This window comes from Eucyclogobius newberryi, unplaced genomic scaffold, assembly GCF_026437365.1.
Source record: "Eucyclogobius newberryi isolate DKJ021-1_F unplaced genomic scaffold, fEucNew1.0.hap1 SCAF_1, whole genome shotgun sequence".
NCBI classification, from domain to species: domain Eukaryota; kingdom Metazoa; phylum Chordata; class Actinopteri; order Gobiiformes; family Gobiidae; genus Eucyclogobius; species Eucyclogobius newberryi.
In genome coordinates, this window is record NW_027315723.1 from 31049110 (window position 1) to 31069009 (window position 19900).

Below are 19900 nucleotides of genomic sequence, written 5' to 3' on the forward strand. Positions count from 1 at the left end.
GCACATGGTAGCTGTGTAGAGGTGGGCAAACTGACAATGACACAAATATAATATTACCGGTATATATATTTTTCGTGTATCCCGATAACAATAGTCAGATGATACTATGTCCGTACAACAGAAATGTGTTAAAACATGTCTTTAAACTTATTAGTTGAGGTTTAATCATCAGACAAATGTGAAATGTCACCTTATTTCCTTATTTCAAAGTTAACATCATCACTTTTTTTAATTTTTGTTTTTAATCGCCTCTTTTTGTCACTTTTTTTTACTATAATATATCTATTTATCAAAACCACATTCACAATAATAGCTACATGTTGACTTGTTGCTCATTTCTAGTGGCTGTGCAGGACATGACTAGGAGTTTAAAGAAATACAGTAAAATAAATCTTAAGGTGCACCGGTGTTACTGTTCTACCTTAAATGTTACACAATATGGCATTAAACTTATTTCCATTAAGACGAGCAAGCCAAGTTACGGGTCAGATCTGTGGTGAGGTGACCCCCTCGCCGTGAGGGTGCATGTTTTTCATGGTATTTGTTTGGCAATAAAAAACATCCGGAAAGGTTCTGCAGTGCACTTTTAAATATGCAAGTGCAATATAATGTGAAAATACAATGATAATCTTTATGTTACAAATGTGATTCTACTTTGTTTCTCACCAGAAAATGCAAACTGTGCAACTTGATTTTGAATAAAGTGGATGTCTCCTTCTGAAACATAAATAGTAAATCTAAATCACAATCGTCTCCTTCTACACAAGTGAAAGTCAAGACATACTCAGTTTACCGTGCATAGACCATTCTCAACCGTCGTCACTGTTTCCATGACTTGTACGTATGTTACGTTTGCGGGTGGCAAAAAGGATAGAGTGCACATCTACAACAGTGTCTGGTACAGGTCACTTTATCTCCTGAAACTCATCATTTCTGCCCCTGTGAAGTCTGACAGTTGATAGAAGAGAGCAAACACATGAGGCTCTGTGTTTTCCTGACTTTTCATTGGTTCAACTGTGTCATGTGATCATTGGTGACCAAAACAGAGAGTTGTGTCGCTAGGCTAGCTGTGATGCTAATTCACTCAGGAGTCTCTAAAATGGACATTAAAGGTACGACAGAGGTGAAGGAGTTGGACTTCTCCTGGAGCTTTGTCCCACAGATGAGGACGTCAGACAGAGGAGGAAAAGAGATGATTTACACAGTTAGTGCCATCATTTATGTGTATGTTATTTGTTATTTAGCTTTAACTTAGGTTGTAAGGGTAAAAGTAAAACACGTTTTGCATTATACATTAAGTGTTTAGGCAGAAATATCCCTATGTGCCTCCCTGTTATTGTTTGTGTATCTTCATCTTCTAAATAGAAAGTTTTAGCCCAGAGGCTGCTTCCAGCGGCTCCTCCGATAATTTTCTTTGGCCGCTGGGCTTCGCATTTGAGAAGTGTCGGTAAACAGTCTGCTTTACCAGAGCATGGCCGAAATCATCTTTATCACATGTTTGAATGCCTGTTCCTGGGCTCGAGTTTCTGCAGAGCAGTTTGCAATTCAGATGCAACACTACGAGACTGAAGCAGCTGCAACGGTTTTCAGCTAGAGACGACTGGGACTGAGGAGGCACGACTTAAAATCAGAGGAAAATCGTGCTAAAATTGTGTCCTTGGCTCTAAATGAGAGAAACAGCAGTTTAATTCACCGCTTTTTGCCACGCAGTGCAAAAAGAATGTGATGTCGCTGAGAGAGGGCTATAGGAGCCATTTTGATCATTCAAATGGTATAACTGTTAATGTTTAATCACGCTGAAACACAGGGATGGCCCGTAGCCTACAGTAGGGCTGACAAAAATTTATATTTCAATATTCTTTTGCATTATATCAATAACAATCACACTGCTTCAGGAATGTGCTCAAATGTGACAGTAAATGTCTTGGTTGATTGCACAAAACATGGCTAGATTCTAAAATGAACCACAAAAGGACAGAAACATCACCTAAACTCTTTTTTTGGAAGCTGATACTAAACATTTCTATTTCTGTTTGTTTCAATCAGCTCTTTAGTGCATTTTATACACACAATATTATTTTTTTTTCATATCTGTAAAACAACAATTGTGACATTAGCTAGTTTTTCTCCAACCTTTAGCACTATATAAGGCCTCGCAATATAATTTCCAGCTCATATTTCTCATATAATTGTTCCTTCCTGAGTACATCTATTCACCTCTAAAGCACTTAGCCTTGCAGAGCTTCTCAGCCCCCCCGCTGCTCTCACTTCAGGGCTTATTGTGTCTGTCAGACAATGTTTCAGCTGCGTCATAACCGCTCAGTGTCAATCGCATGGCAATTTCAGAATGGCTTTTTATGCAGGTGTTTTGGCAAGCTCTGAAATGTAAAATAGACAATGCAAAATAAAAAAAAGAAGGTTTACGTGAAAGCCTCTATTGGCAGGAGCAGATCAGAGCTAATACCCCGCTGATGTCATTTTCACAGTCTCTTGTCGCTAAGCACATTGAACACAGTCTGCTACAGACGGCGCCACACAATGACTTCCCTCTCATTTTTCCGTATAAATCTCATCTGAGGCAGTGATTTGTCAGCGCACGCACGCTCCATGACAAACTGTGCCCCCTAAGGCTGAGCGAATCCACCTTCTCCCTCCGAAAACTCGGCAGCGCAAAAAGTACCAAAGTGAAAAATGACAGTTCTAAGGCCACCCCGAGTTCGCCGGTGTTGTCAGAGATGTGATATTAAATGTGTGAGGAAAACAAAACAACACTATCTCCTGCTCAGTGGTAATCTTTTCACATTATCGGTGTTTGAAGGAGCTTTGGTGGACTGAAGTCTCCCAAAACCAGACGGAGAGACTTAAAAGGAAGAAAGGTGCGGCGTAAACAAATCACTATTAAGAGGGTCATTCATTTTCAAGAGCTTTTGGCTTTAAAGCATTAGAATTTTGCATTTTGACAGTTTGTCCAATTCTATACGAGTAACAGCAGTTGACGAAATGGTACAGATAACAGTTCTTTCCACCATACGATTAATGACAGTAACCCTGACGTTTCAGAGGGTCAGGATGCAGGATTTATCACAATTGATTCAAAATTTGAAAGGTCGCAATTAGCAAATCGCAAGGACTGCACTTTATTTAAATCCTTTGCAAACAATAAAACATATTTTTGTTAAGTATAAAAGCCGCTAACTGAAGTTTAGATCTCTTGCATGTGATTCTTATCCTTGTATTAGTTTAGCAGTTCAGATTTCAGTCGTCTTCTCTCAAATGCTGATGCACCTCGATGCGTTTAAAACCCGCACTTTGAACAGAATCACACTATTATAACATAAATTGCAAATCCAATCGCGATGTTTGTCGGGAAAATTGCAATCGGATACTTTGCAAACATCGTCCAGCCTAGGCAAGGTCTATAGTGTAGTAAAATGCTTTAGACTTCATAAAAACAGTAGTTTAGAGAGTACAATATGAGCCCAAATGCAATATTTCTCAAACTCAAATGCATCGTCAACCGCAGCTCGTTCTTAAATATTTTGGCCTTCCCTCAATCGCCGCTGTTCATCATTGGCACAATCAGCTTCATGGGCACCGTCTTACAGGCAGATGTAGAAGATAAAAGGGCCAGAGTGCTTACCTCTTTGCCAGACAGGTAGTAGGCGGAGAGCAGGCCTCCGACAAAACGGATGTTCACCTCGAACACCGACACCTCCGCGTTCTGCCGCACAGAGAAACACAATAGGCAACAGATGAGAAGAAACACACGTATTTACCAGACACGCTCACAGATGGAAGAGATATCATGAAAACGCTTCTTTGTCGCTCAACGGAACATCTGATTGTGTTTGCGTAGGTCGCTCATTAGTGATGTCCGAGGCCAGTTTGTGTGCGCTGATAAAATACACGGCCAAAACGAAACATCGTTTTGTTGATAATGATAGATTTGATTGATACGTACTTTTCATTACGAAGAATCTAAGGGTGCTGCGCGGGAAAATAAATGAATTGGCTAAAAACGACGACAAAACCGCACAATATAGACTGTAATCAACAATGAAAAGCCCATCTAAATAAAATAAAATAAAAAGTAATTAGTCCAGTCTGGCGGCTGGTGGACTGGACCAAAGACTGGAGATCTTGGATGTATGATCGAACATGGCTGCTAATGCATTTACGGGCTCATTATAAAGACTGACCAGCCCAAAACAAAATGAATACCGTATTTTCCGGACTATAAGTCGCACCTTTTTTCGTAGTTTTGGCCGGGGTGCGACTTATACTTATATACTTATACTCCGGAGCGATTTATATGTGATTTTATTTGTTATTTTCAGACTTGCAACTGCATTTCATACTCCAAAGCGACTTATATATGTTTTTTTCTTCTTTATTATGCATTTCTTAGCTGGTGCGACTTATACTCCGGAAAAAGCGGAATATGGTTTTCATATTTATTGGCTGCCGATTTTAAAATCAAAATCAATATGACTTGAAATGTTTAACTGTCATTTCTTAATCCAGACATGTTTTGAAATCTGTCACTTGTGTGGGTGCAAATGTGCTCTTAGTTTAGGTTCTTAGTAAGAAGAGTAAGATCAAACAGCTTAAGTGCACAGCATATTTTGACAGTTTTATAAAAAAAAAAGTGTCCACAAAAGAACACAGAGTACTCCACGTCACAACATTAAGACTAAATTTGAAGACGTAAATCCCCATTATGCACCTCGGCCTTTAATGGCGGCAATTGAAAGCGGAAAAGCATTTCTTTCCCTTTGATGCGTGTTTCGGAAAGACAAGATTGTGAAAAATCAAAGAAATGTAAGTTTGAAAAGCCATTTGTCTTAGCTGCATAACAATGGGGGCCTTGGACAATTGGTGATTTGGATGTTGGAGTGACGGCTCTCATAATTCACTGCTGTCGACAGGCGATAGGACAATAGAGAGCGGGAAACTATTAAGACAAAATGTTTCCTGTTATTTAAATGTGTTTCAGCGGCTTTTGGAGCAGTCAGACAATGCGGTCCATTCATTATAATTTAATTGCATGCATTCTCTTTGACGGTATATGAAATAGGGAAAAAATAATGACTTCCCACTGACAGGAAAGATATAAAAAGTGTGAGAAATCAGACGTTTTGTTAAGTGTGGGTTTGTTAACTGGTCAATTAAACCCTGAAGCAAAGAATGGCCTTTGAGTAGCCATTATGAACAACACAACTTACTTTGCACGATGTTCACGGCTTTTATTGCTTTACGTTGCTGGATTTTCATTTCTGTTTGGCATCATAAGGGGTTTTTAGGTCAGCTAAAGACTTGCCACGGAATAATAAACTGAACAAAAGGGCATATCAGCTTTCAAGAATAAAAGAAGCAGTCCTGAAGACGTCAAGACTGCAGATGGCGCTGTTTTTGACTTGAAGATGCGACATGAAACTTTTGAGGAAGGATATAGTTGTAGATATCTGAAACATGTCACGCTTTAAATAGCACATACAGATCGGGTACAAAGAAGTAACAAAAAAAACTGTTCCATGGTGAGAAAGGTGATGAGATAGGATACAACTTATACCTAAACGATCTCTGGTTTGACTCTCATAAAACAAACCATTTCGAAGCCCACTCTGAACTGCTGAAATAGACTCGTGTTGTTGAAAAGTGGTCGTGTCAGAGTCTGAATAAGCAGCAGGCTGGCGTTATCTGTGGGGCCTGACAAACGATGGGTCCGGGGCACTTGGGTCTCCTGATGCTGCAACTTTCAGCCTTACACAGTGGAACGGGAACTGACTAAGCACTGCTGTTTCCTCCACGGACCCGAACAGGTCCGGAACAAGTCAATGCAGTGTGACGTTTTTTGGACAAGAACAATGCCAGTGTGCTGCAGAGATCGCCAGTTTGTAAGACAAAGAGAAGCTGAATATAGTGAAACGGGTGTGTTATTCAGTTGTGAAACGGATATGTTTTTGCAAGATTTGACTGGTTTGACCGTGAAGATAACGGTTAGATTTTTTATTATGTTCTCCGACGGGCAAGACATTTTTTAAAATGCAAAATATGACATTAAAACAGTCGAAGGGGTCAATGATAGTTTTTTTGTTGTCATTTGGCTACTTTTAGATAGTGAGATGTCAAGTTTTTGTGCTTTAAATGGTCTTAGTTGTGTAACAAGTGAAGAGACGTTATAAAGGGAGCTTAATGCATTGCCCAGGGTCATGATTAACAACGGTATCAATAAAATCCATGTTGTGGATTTGTCAGCCTTGGGAACACAACTAAACACAAGGGATGAAGGAGGTCTTTAAATATCCCAAATATCTTCAGGGACAGACAGTCATCTTCAGACAAAGACGCAGCTTAAGAAAAAGTCCAGTGTAGCTTTAAGCCACACACAATCCTACTGCACATTACACTGCAGGTCACTGTCATTTATTTCCAGCCAAACGGAGCAACACCTTTAAATCTATTTAAAGACGAGAAGCAAGAGAACAGGTTTTATAAGCCTCCAGAGGGATGGCCTGTCAGAAATGAAGCGCTTGGAAGGAAAACTTATGATCTTCAGCTGTGTCACAGCGAGAAAGGAAAAGTCAACACTTCCTGTCATAAAAATAACTGACGTTTTGGCACAGCGAGGCAAGGACAAAAGTCTGGTCCCTGGTGATATACGCCGAAGAAAACACGCTTGTACGTGTATCGGATGGTATGGCGTATCAGGTAAGGATTATTGTAACTAATAAGAAGATCTCCATGTACTATACACACAGCATGTCATTATTTATATAGATGGTGTGTCTGAAGCCGTTTTTGATGCTCGAAGACACAAATATCCCTTGTTTGGGGTGAGTTGGGATCACTATTTCCAGTCCGAGCCTCATGGCGACTGACGAGCGGTGACACATCTCCAAAGTAGCAGGTCAAATCCTCAGAGCAAATATTTATTTTCCGCAATGAACATTTGTCACTTTGACCTCATGGCAGCTGCTCCCATACACATGTTAATAGACCAGGACTCAAATACATCTGATGACTGATTATCTGTTCTACGACACTCAAAAATAAACAACATTCAAATGTACCTCTGTGTAGCAGATCACTTTTGACAAGCCCATATTCTTGTTTCTATCAGCCTATGCTTGTAAATCAGTCATTTCTGATTAAATGACACGGTTCGACTGTGAATCGTGCTAATGACTACTTCTCCACAACCAAAAACATCTTCATCTTTGATCTTCTCTAAACCGTTTCGAACCAATCAAAAACTACACTGAAATTCAACATCTTCAAACTCACCCTTACTGCTGATAAGACACACAAGTACATAGACAGCTTTCCCCCCTTTGAAGTTGCCCTGCATTGTCGAACCAGCCTAATTATGCTTCAAGCTCCTCATTAGAAAGAAACAGGATTTCTATTTCTGAATACAAATATGACTGTGTTTACAGATCTAAGACAAGGGCCGACTCCATAAGCGTGTTCATCGATCGCTATGCAACCTCTAATACCGTCAAGAAGCGCTCCGGTCCCTTTACTGTACCCCTTTTCAACCTGTTATTTCATGCATGCATTTCCAGCTCTCTGTGCATAATCTCGCCTTATTCGCATGCGTTTGCCAGCAGTCGTCCTGTCACTCAAGTGGCTCGGTCTCGGCAGGGAAGCCATTGTTTTCCCCTCGGCTCTGAAGCGAGATCACTTTGCACCATACGTCTATGACAACCTGTGCTTTCCAGTGAGCCATTTTTACATGAAGAGAGAAGACGGCTGTTATTTTAAAACCGCAATGAAAGGCGCTCGGGGAAAAGCCATCACTTTCAGCACCGTGCGACTTTTCTGGACATGCTCGTCGCCATTGTCTCAGCGTGTAGGTTCTCAAGCAACAACCAACCAACCAAATAAATCTCTAAAATAACTCAAAAAGTTCGGATTTCTTGAGTTGAGAATGGCAAAAAAGTGGCTAAAAACCACAATACAGAGGATAGTGGAGAAAGTCTGGCGGATCTGACAGTATCCAGGAGGGTTTGTATCTCCACTACACTACAAACAAGAAGTGACTCGAGAAGCACACAAAAAAAATTACATGCTTTTATATGTTTTATAAAGAGCTGTCTGCATCTACAGCTGTGTCCTTAAAGTGGCTTTGAAATGGCATTTTAGGACATAAAACTGAGAGTGGTTTGTGACTTCTCGGAGGCACTATTTGTCAGAGCACATCAACAGTGGATGAACTAACGGAAAGCGAAGGCGACGACGACGACGACAACAACGAGGCCGAAGTAAAGATGATCATGCAGGGTTTTCACTAACCCATTCAGGCAAGTGCAGACGAGCTCCAAAATGAACATTTAAAACTGACATGAAAATGAGAGGCAGAAATGAGCCTCAAAGATTGAAGGAATATGAAATACACCCAAGATTATGAACTTGTGTGAAAATTAACAGTTATGCTTCATTTTCACATCAATTGAAAGCAGTGAAAAAGATAGATGTGGTAATTTCCCTGATCACAAGACTCGAGTAGCCATAATTTTAATCATTTGTGCTTCTGATTTATTGTATTTCAAATTTCAAGCGTAAATTCAGGCAGGCCGACAGTATTAGGTCAAGTGGGTCTGAAAGCTTTGTGTCTTCTAGTGTTTAGTTCTGATTACGAACTTGAATTAAATGTATACTGGCTATAAACGTCTATCAAAATGACTAGAATAAGTCTCTTCACCTGTAATAAAGGCATACGCATACCAAGTGCAGGGGCAACAGATCGACAGTGCAAATAAGTGCAATATTTCCCTGACTACGCAGATGATGAAGTCCAAGCTTGAGGATAAACTTTTACAACTTGCCAGTGACTTTGCAGATGCTCTCGCTCTCCGACTAGAACGAGCACTCAAAACTTTCCCTCCAACCCATGAAGTTTTATCTACAAAAGTGGCATTGTGGCTGTTGTAAATACTCATTCTCTCCACTTGACAAGCTCATAATCCGACTTTTACAGGCCCTGGGAGTGCAGTGTGTGGTGTGTGTCCTTGGCGGAGAGCTTTGAGGAAATCCTTAGAGTTGTAATGAGCCGTGCCTCTGTTGTTTGGGGAAAGGTGGAGTGAAAGCTTTTTAAAACCAAAGCGACAGTTACAATGCATCTCATCTGTGGGCCTGAGGTTTAATTACACATTCAGCTGTGGACACAATGGCGCAGGAGAGTGCTTGGATTCAAACACTTGACTGTAAACTTGCCCTTGCTTGAAGAACTTCAATTATGGCTGTTGACAGTAAACAACACACTAAAAAGTGGATTAGTTTAATCAACTTCCTTAGAGCAATCTTCTCAGCATCTTTAAAATGTATATCAGTGTGGACAATGTTCAAGCAAGTGTTTTGTCATTAAAGTCAATTGGAAAAGGTGATTGGGAGATTCAAAAAGCAACTTGTTTAATGAAGCAAGAATAAAAGAAAAGAAAGAAAATCTCCACATTAATTTACCTGTGAAAAAATAAATCACACAAAATTCAAAGTTGAACCTTGAAATGAATAAATATTCCCCCCGTGATGGATTTGGCAGTTATTAGTCTCTCACAGAGCTCCCTAATAGTCAATAGTCAAATACCCCCCCAAAAAAGAAGAACTTGATCCTATAAACTAAAGTTAATACAAAAAATACAGCTTTTTCGGCTTGAGATCTACTTTTTGGCCAAGCAAAGTCTCGCGATCTACCAGTATATATGTATTATGGTGCAAGGGCTGGTGTTTATAGGCTCATAATTATTGATAAAAGATTAAATATTCGAAATTAGATCCATAATAAATGAATGTAAACATAAAACACAAATTGGTAAAACAATATTTAAATAGTTTGAATTGAATGTAATAGTTTGATATTCAATGTGTTTTAATGTGTTCAGGTCTATCATTTATCAAATAGTCCCAAATAAATATTGCACATATCTGTGCAGCATTGTGTCAAAGCTCTCCTGTCTGCAGCCATTTTGCATAACTTTATCATTTCAGGTTCACCATGGTAACAGTCAGGGAAGTGGATTTCTAAATGCCCTCTTAGCTTGTCTGTTGCTCAGAAGTTCGGACCAACATCAACGATGCTCGTCTCGTTTTGTCGGCGAAATCGACCAGTGGATCTGTCGCGATCGATTGGTTGCCCACCCCCGATATGAACTGATACTAAAACGCCCTATATTGTTACAGCATGAATGCATTTCTAGTCCTATGTCCAAGTGAAAATTCTTACCACATTGAAGTCGAGGTTCTTCTCCACCCAGTCTGAGGCGACGTCAAACTCCTCAAACATCTCCATGATGTAGAGCGTATCCAAGGCATCCACTATCGTCGCGCCCTTTATACTTCCTGCAACAGACAGAGAACGCAGACGTCTCAGACCACAGACCTTTACATATTCTACAGACGGTGAACGCAGACGTCTCAGACCACAGACCTTTACATATTCTACAGACAGAGAACGCAGACGTCTCAAACCACAGACCTTTACATATTCTACAGACAGAGAACGCAGACGTCTCAGACCACAGACCTTTACATATTCTACAGACAGAGAACGCAGACGTCTCAGACCACAGACCTTTACATATTCTACAGACAGAGAACGCAGACGTCTCAGAACACAGACCTTTACATATTCTACAGACAGAGAACGCAGACGTCTCAGAACACAGACCTTTACATATTCTACAGACATTCCAGGCTGTGAAATAGACTGGGGCCCGTGGCCCGTAAGCCCTCAAATCTAATTCAAACCCCGGGCCCGCCGTGCCCCTGTATCGAAATTCCTCAAAAAAAATCAAGATTTAACTAGTAATTTGGCCATATTTGGGGCATTTTCATCGCTTAAGTTTCGTTTTGACAGACATGCCACTTCGCAGTATTCTTGCTTCTCATTGGCCGAGCGGTGTCCCTGATCTAATTTCGATGAAAGCGGGCATCTGATTGGTCGCTGCGTTCGGGTCGCGTTCGGGTGTATTCGGAAATGCCCGGTCTAATTTTGCCCCAAAAGTGATATCTAGGTTGGCGGGCGTCAATCTCTACTCAGTCCACAATTCAGTCTTTTTAAAGTTGTTTGCAAGTATCCAAGGGCCCCAAGGGCCCCGCCCGCCCTTTGGAATTGTTAGCATCGGGGCAATGTATATATGTTAGTAGTTTATTTTGTAGGCTGTGATTTTGTATATTCAACAAGATCTCCTTATGTCAAATGCTGTAGACAGTATTTATTTTGTATCTAAGAAACATTATTATATTAAATTAAACAGTATTAAAGATCATGATCTCTGGTTTATAGGAATTCCGTATTTGTGCTTTTCATATCAAATAACAGATAAAAGTACTTTAAATTGTTTTACATGCTAATAACCAGGTTTAAAACAACACATTTATCTTGTTCTTATGACGCTGTGAGTGCTCGTGGGGTCGCTTGTGGGTCCCTGAAATTGCTGGGGGGCCCCTAACCTTTTTAGATAGGGGGCACCCCTGGCCCCTAACTTTGAAAATCTTTTTCTCAGCCTGCACTCCAAGAATAAACTTAGAAACTGTTGATACTTTTTAAGCAGACATGACGTGGGCTGGCAGGGAAGCAAACTGCAGAAGTTTTGTTTACAAGTTTAAAAAAAATGTGTTATGCGTCTCGGCAGATGGAGCAGACTGCGATTATGAGTGCTGATGAAACGTCAGGAGTGCAGCTCAAACTCCAGTGATTAGCCCGAAGCGGGAGGCAGACACCGAGCGAGGAGCACAAAACTGGGATTTCAAAGAGTCTTTACTCCAAACACTAATGAGGCCTGCAGCTCTGAACGCCGGCTCAGACAGGTGAAAGAGTTCAGGGCAAAGTGAGTAGAAAGACCTATAAAGAGCCACAGGCAAAACTGAAACGGTCCAAAGACGTTGGACCGTTTTGTGGACAAACTAATGGAAAAGCTGGGTTTGGAGTTCAAGCACTAATACTCCAAAGGATACTTTCAAAACACTTTCAGAGAAACTTCTGTGTAGTTTCAAAGAGTTCCTGGCAGCAAGTTTGTTTTTACTGACCAAAGCAGGACAATTACATAAAAAAATCATGATCTGAGCACTGTGATGATGTAAAATTGTACATATTATATTACGGGAAATGATATAGAAAACAACAATTTTACAAGTTACATTAAAAATAAGTGGGGGGGGAAAAGAGGGAGGTTTTATTTTTACGGATGAGGAATGGGAACATCAATACACATCTCAATAGAAGACCACAAAATGTCATGTTTGGAAAGAATTCTGTTGGAAAAATGTATCACACTATTTTATAACACCATGTCAAATTTGGCTCACTATTCCCACTTTGGCCCATCATTATCATGTGTTTTGGGACAGTCATATTGTCCTTAAATATTGGACTTGGAGGTCAACAAAGCACTGAAGATTTTCAGTTTTTGGTGTGGTCATCCAGCACCTTCAGAACTATGTATCTGTGCCTCAAACCCTCTGCCATGGACACAATCAATCAAGGATTGGACACAGAATATAACTGACATTTGTAAAATTCAGATTCAAGATTTTGGACTAAATGGGACACATACACTGGACAATTTGAACATTTTGGGTGCTGCTATTGTCTGTTTTGTTCTCGTCCTGTGTCATTCTTTTTTCTTTTATAAAATAATTAAAAATAAAGATATTGTCATAGTTCTTTTCCACCTCATCTTACTGGACAGCCTCCGTCATGTTCGGAGAGAATGACAGTAGGATTTGACAGTGACATGTGAACTAGCAGAAGAAGCCGGGTGTAGTAATCCCTTGGAGACCATATAAAGCTACTTTGCGGATCATGATAAAATCACCCTCAAGCCAGACACATTTATTTCCCCTGTGAGGTTGGTCGGGATCCTCTCACATCAACAGGTGTTATTCAACTTGAGTCATATTAACAAGGCCACCACTCTTTTTATTTGTTACGCCAACGCAACAAGCTAACCGCAAAAATATCTCAACTTCTCCAATGACATCAGTATTTATTGTAAGCAGTTGGACGCGTGGAACCCTTTTCAGACAAAACACCATCTGTTTGGCTCCTTTCAAGATTTTTTTGTCTTTCTTTTCCTTTTTTCCTTGAAGACCTTACTATTCACTTCACTCTCGGGCCATCTGTACATCGCACAGGCTCGGCAAGGGAAGCAGCCGCCTGGAAGGAAACGCACTCAACGATGTATATAGAGGACATGATCTCGCTATTAGTGTGATAAACAGGAATACAGGAAAAAGAAAAAGTATTTATATATTCACAGGAAACGCTTGCTTTCTTCACACAAAATGAATAGCTCCGTTGTGTTGTCCGTTGTTGACGGTGGGCAAAGTTTTGAAGGGCAGCGCAGGCTCTGCGTTAGTGGTGGGTGATTCAGACTCTAATGGAAAGCTTTTAGCCACGTTTAAATCCTCCCACCACTTTACCCGGACATAAGCGCCAAGGATTCACACCGTACCAACAATCCCCCGGCTTTCATCTCAACTCGAAGACGGCAGCTCAAATCTACGGGCCTGCCTGCGGGGCTTCACTTCCTCTGCTGCGTTTGATTTTAAAGTATTGTTCTGGCCGTTTGCATTCGTGGTAATTATTAGGATTGTGAGAATTCTTTGTCGAATAAAGGCATTATTAGCGGACTAAAGGGTACAGTGGCGTGAAACTGGTAAACCTTTCAGTATTTCTATGCTCTGACCCATACTGAACTCACAAGACTACAAACACACAGGAGTTCATGCCAAAAATATATATATTTGTACAGGAAAGTACTAAAGACTTTGACTTAAGCATAACTAAGACGGACATGAAAGAACTGGATGTGATGTTTGATTGTATGAACTGCCCAGTGAATACAGGTGAAAATTAGCCTCCACCTACTCGTATTCATTAGTAAATGCTGTAAATGTGTAAAATGATCATTGCAATTTCTAAAAGTCTACAGCGCAATTGGCACGTACCAAAAATAAACAATGCCCAGTACAGTTTGTCTCAAAATCCGTTGTTAGTTTCTGCCAAATCTTTCACATGTGCAGACAGAATTTGAGAGTCAATTTCTGTTGCAGGGCCGTAAAATGTTCTCTACAAACGAGTAGACCATTTTCAAAAACCACACATTTAAATTGTAGGGAAATGGATAATAGTCATAACTGGGGCCAGCTCCTTAGACGAGTGCTGTGTGTTGGTTGTCAGGAGATAAGGTCAGATTAGGCTTTCAGTCATGACGATTTGCAAGCCTAAAAGAGAAATTGCCAAGTCTTGTATAAAAACCTGCTCCCTGTCAGCACCAGACTGTGGCGTAGACTCCAGATGGACACATTTCAAAGGGAAATTCGGCAGCCGTCTGCAAGTATAGGCCACAAGACCAAAGTGCATGCAGGGGGATATCGGAGGTGGCCAGAAAAGAGTGGAGTCTGCAGAAGGAGCAGATGGCAGTGTGTGTGGTACTTGTGTTCGACATGAAATTGCAGCGACCGGGAAGAGCTTTCCTGTGGTCGTTTGGTGAGAGCGAGGAATGTGAGGGGATCGACGGCGAGCAAGGGCTTTGAGGGGACAGACATGAGAGCCACATCCAAGAGATCGACAAGAGCGAGATCAAGATGGACGGAGCGAACATGTGCAAAAGATTTTAAAAGGGCAACACGGCCAGCGAGCAATTGGCTTAGATTGAAAAATTAAACTGAACAAATCATTACTGAACATTTGCAGGCACATTTTAGCATATTTCTGATTGATCGCCATAGTATTGTTTGAATCATAAAAGTCTATATGACATCTAGTGATGCCTTTTAAAAAATAAGACAGACAGGCAAAATGACAGGAAGTAGAGCTGAATTCTAAAACATAATCCCTCACTGGATGCCATTGAAAACATAAGTCAGCAATACTCCTAGTCCTGCACTATTTCGCAGACTATATCGTGCACTCAATCACTTCGACACTCAGCTGAGGGGTCAGGGGACGAGTGGACGTTTGGACACTGCCAATTTAGACAACTGACACCATTTTATGACAATTTAAACATTCCTTCAACAAAATAAAAGCGTTATATTGTATTATTGTTTGTCAAATCATAACTATTGTGTAATTTATATGGATTTTGGCTCTTAACAATATTTGCTGCCCATGTCCAACCAGGAAGGAACATTATAAACTTGGGGAATTGGGGAAAATGTGCAAATTGGGGAAAATGCGTAAAACCTGTCCTTTAGACTTTAAGCATTAAAGTTCATTACAGGAGAATTAAACACTAATGTCAGTTATATTGTAAAGTAAGATGGCAGTCATTGGAGAAGAACAGCACTGCATTTTGTTTATTTATAAGGCTCTCATTGGGATCTTGCCTGATTATTTAACAAGTTTGCTAAACATCAGATTAAGTCTCTAAAAGTACTGTAGGAGGTAGAGCGTTTAGCTACCAAGCTCCTGTGTTATGGAATCAGCTCCCGACCCATGTTAAATATGCTGACACAGTCTCTTCATTTAAGTCCAGGCTTAAAACGTTCCTCTTCGAAATCGCTTATGGTCAGAGTAGTTAGGAACAGAAAGATAAACCCACAGCTTCAGCTACGCTGCCCTAGGAGTAACTATGCTGGGGGAAGTATGACAGCTTGAGCACTATCCTCTTCTTCTTCTGACTACTTATGCTATCAAACAATATTTATTTTTTGATTCCACTTGCAAACTGTTCACCGCCTTCTTTTCTTTCTCTCACTCCTGAGGACCTGTGGACCCAGATGCCCCTCCCCTGGTGAAGTGGTCCCTGCCCTGTGTGGACGGTCCCTCATCTGCCTGAAGAGTGGCTCCAGTTCGCCTCAGTCGGTCCCTCATCTGCCTGAAGAGTGGGTCCAGCTCGCCTCCGACGGTCCCTCATCTGCCTGAAGAGTGGGTCCAGCTCGCCTCCGACGGTCCCTCTTCTGCCTGAAGAGTGGGTCCAGCTCGACTCAGACGGTCCCTCTTCTGCCTGAAGAGTGGGTCCAGCTCGACTCAGACGGTCCCTCTTCTGCCTGAAGAGTGGGTCCAGTTCGCCTCAGTCGGTCCCTCATCTGCCTGAAGAGTGGATCCAGCTCGACTCAGACGGTCCCTCTTCTGCCTGAAGAGTGGGTCCAGCTCGCCTCTAGACGGTCCCTCTTCTGCCTGAAGAGTGGGTCCAGCTCCTGTCTCCTTGTGTCCGTCTGTCCGTCTGTGAGAGTCGGATCTCTCCTTCACTGGAACTCCTCCAGGTTTCTACGCTTTTTTCCCAAAGAGGTTTTTTTGTAGTTTTTCCTGGCCGAGAAGGAGAGTCTAAGGACAGAGGACCCTGGGACATCGTCCCTCGCCACCACAGACATTGTCTGACTTCATCGCCACCACAGACATTGTCTGACTTCATCGCCACCACAGACATTGTCTGACTTCATCGCCACCACAGACATTGTCTGACTTCATCGCCACCACAGACATTGTTGATTCATTTCTCCCTGTGGCCCTCAGAGGCAACTGTTGTTGTGATTTTGGGCCTTACAAAAATAAATTGATTTGATTTGATTTGAAGTATTAGTCAATTAGGACCTCAAGATATTCATATCTAAGAGACACACAGAATTGATAGAGTAAAAGGGCTATCAGGAACTTTGCTCCCGGCCTATGGAACAAAATACAAAAAACGTTTATCCCATTTTGTATTATGTGTTTTGAGGTATTTTCAAATTTTATTGATTGCTTTATTGGATGTTTTATTTGCATTTTACTAGGATATCATGTGTTTATTTGTTTTTTATTTTGTATTTTGTATTTGACAGGGTACCAATGAACTAAGAGAGGTTCTCTCATCTGGCTTTCCCCTGTATAAAATAAAATAAAGAGAATGCAAAAACTATAGTGATATTCATTTGTGTCTATATGGCCCACCCTTAGTAGACTATCAAATGTAAGGTATACTACTGTGCTACTAATATTTATTTTTTGGGGATAAGTTGACTAGCCAAACAATTATTTCTATTGTAAAAGGAGATTTGTAAAATAAATTTTCAATCAAATAGAAATATGCCGACTGAAGGCTTCTAGAGAGAATATTAACAAATAAGGTGTATTATTCTTATTTATTTAATAATGCAATGGCTTATTTTATTCTTTTTCATTTAATAATGCCACAGTCTTTGTTATGAAAGGCCTTTTTTGTATTTTTAGTTTTTGTCTGCATCCTGTAAATGTTACATGAACTGGTCAGTGGTGAGAGTGTAGCATCAGGATGAGTGAAGGAAGGGGGGTTCCAGGAAAAATGTTCAACTGTATTTTTTTTTTTAATTCTAGGTTGTTTTGGCTGTTCTTTTCTAAGTAAAAAGTTGTCTCTATCTCCTTTTCATATACAAGTTTGGAATAGGCTGTCATGGAATACACAGAAAAAGAATTGGAGCAATTGAGGAAAAAAAACTCGAAGCATTGACAAAACTTCTTTTAAAAATAAAACAATAACTGGAGGTGAAGATGGATGTGTCGTTAGGGAGCACATGGACGTATTGGTACAGAACAATGTGATAGATGGTCTTTGGGGACACAGTAATGGAGGCCCTGATGCTGTTCGCTAACGACTTCTGGGCTTTTCGTTTCCCTGTTCCTGCGCTTCCCCTCCATCCGCCTGGATAATGGCTCCTGTCTTCTAAAGGCACTTTTTATATTTCTGCCTCTGAGCTGTGGATGTCTCGGGCTGCGGGATCGGTCCTGGGGTTGTCCATTTGTCTGTCTGTCTCTGGTGAATGCAATGACTCAGGGATGGCTTCGGGAAATTCTTTCACTTCGAAAGTTTGGAAACTTTTGGATAAGGTTTAGAGGCAACAGTGACATCATTGACCCAGCATGAATAATATAGCAGGGCATTCATCTCCATATTCAAATACATGTGTTAGATGAATTGGTCCATTTTAAAAACGCAGTACTCAAAGAACATTTCTGAAAACATCATAGGCAAGGCATGGGCAAGGCAAGTGTATTTGTAGAGCACAATTTGAACCCAAATCAAGTGCCTCACACAACAGGAAAGACTGATTTAAATCACAAAAACATGACAGAAGTCACAAAATAGTTAGACATAAAAGAGAACAGTGCAAATAAAATAATTAAATTAAATTGTCTGCATATGACTACAAACAGTTTTAGCCTAGATTTTAACATTGTCAGAGTAGAGGCCTGTAGAGGTCTCACATCTTCAGGAAGATTGCATAAAACTGAAACGCAGATTCCCCATGTTTAGTCCTGACTCTGGCACCAGCAGGAGGCCGGTCCCTGAGGTCCTCAGAGTCTGAGATGGTTCATATGGCACTAACATATCGGAGATGTACTTTGGTGCTAGGCCATGGAGAGACTTGTACACAAGCAGAGCTGCTTTAAAGTCTGTTCTCTTAGCCACAGGAGCCAGTGCAGAGACCTGAGAACAGGACTAATGTGATGGTACTTCCTGGTTCTAGTCAGGACCCGAGCAGCAGCGTTCTGGATGAACTGCAGCTGTTTTACAGCTCGTTTGGAGAGGCCAGTGAGCAGGTCATTACAGGAGTCTAATCTACTGGAGACAGATATGCATAGATGCATAGATAAGTCTCTCCAAGTCTGATTTGGACACTATTCTTTTGACTTTCACTATACTTTTAGAAAAGTTTTGATGGTGGTATAAAGTGAAATAAGACCACATTATCATATTTAAGAAACTATTTTGTGTTTTGCGTATAAGGCCTTTTCCTTCGTACTTAACGTTCTTAACACGAGGAAACACAATGCTGATGGTGCAAAGTGTTCTTAAATGTGAAAATGACAAGCCATTTTTACCACTAAATGATCTATTCAGGTGAATTCTGACTAACTACTAACAACATGCTTTAGTGTCAGTGGTGCGTTCACAAGGAAATAAGCTCTACTTTACCCTATCAGTCAGCAATGGTGCGAATGATTGAGAGGCTGACAATGCCTTAAAAAAGACACATCAAGGTGTGCACTTAGAACGTACAGTTTTTCATTTGCCAGAAAGAAGAAACTGTGCACAGTGTCGCTTGTTTTGTACATTTTCTCACAGATAAGATGTAGCATTCTGTAGCTCCTCTGTAGTTTGGCTAAGTATCCCCTGCCTTGCTGTTTGAATGATTGGAATAGGCGATTCAAAAATAAATATACTTGTTGGAGAGATAACTGTATGGACTGTAAGGTGCTGGCAGCTGTCACTGCTCTGGAGTGCCGGCCAGAGCACTACTTAAGGCCCGGATGGATATTCAGATAGGGTTGCAGGGTTCAGAATAAGCGGTATCGCATCGCAAAATGCGACGCAATTTCTCTCAAATGCGATACATTCATCAGAAAAAAGTGCTTTTGTATCTCAGCTTTTGCGATACAAAAATGCCTGTTCAATTGTATAACCAAAGCGCCTAAAAGTACTGATCACTCGCCAATCGATCGTCAATAACGGCATGACACATGTAGGACACTGTGTTGACATGACGAGTTCCGCTGCTGTCTCAGATCGCGAGTCTGAAAGCGGGAGGAGCCACGTGCGGTAAAGTCGGACTTCCGAGGTCAATAGCTCCTAAACGCAAAAGTCTTTACAGATCATTCACATGCCAAAATATTCATATTTACACTGTCAAGAGACACAACCTCGTTTTTAACAATCAGATGCGTATTTTGGGCGCAGCGAATTACACTGATCCGAATGTGCAGACGGACCCGAGACGAGAGTACTTTAGGGGCCGTCAACAAAGAGCAAAACGAAAAATGGAATTGTACGTCAAATAGAGCGGTACAATTTGAATAACACATAAAATACACCACGATGGACACCACAGCAACCTTTATTTATCCATCAGAAACTTAATACATATTTTTTTGTGAGTGTAATGACAATTAATATGTAAATGAGACGCCTGCAAATAGTCATCTGATGATGAT

The 19900-nt window shown here is 40.9% G+C and overlaps 1 protein-coding gene across 1 annotated transcript in view; it reads right to left on the reverse strand.

The window, feature by feature from the left end:
• The window catches only part of man1a1 (mannosidase, alpha, class 1A, member 1), a 143408-nt gene that overhangs the window by 64217 nt on the left and 59291 nt on the right, over positions 1-19900 (reverse strand). The window contains exons 3-4 of the mRNA XM_072443547.1: positions 10226-10341; positions 3641-3721 (exon numbers count right to left, since the gene is read on the reverse strand). Of these exons, the coding sequence (XP_072299648.1) occupies positions 3641-3721; positions 10226-10341 (197 nt within the window). The remainder of the gene's footprint in view (positions 1-3640; positions 3722-10225; positions 10342-19900) is intronic.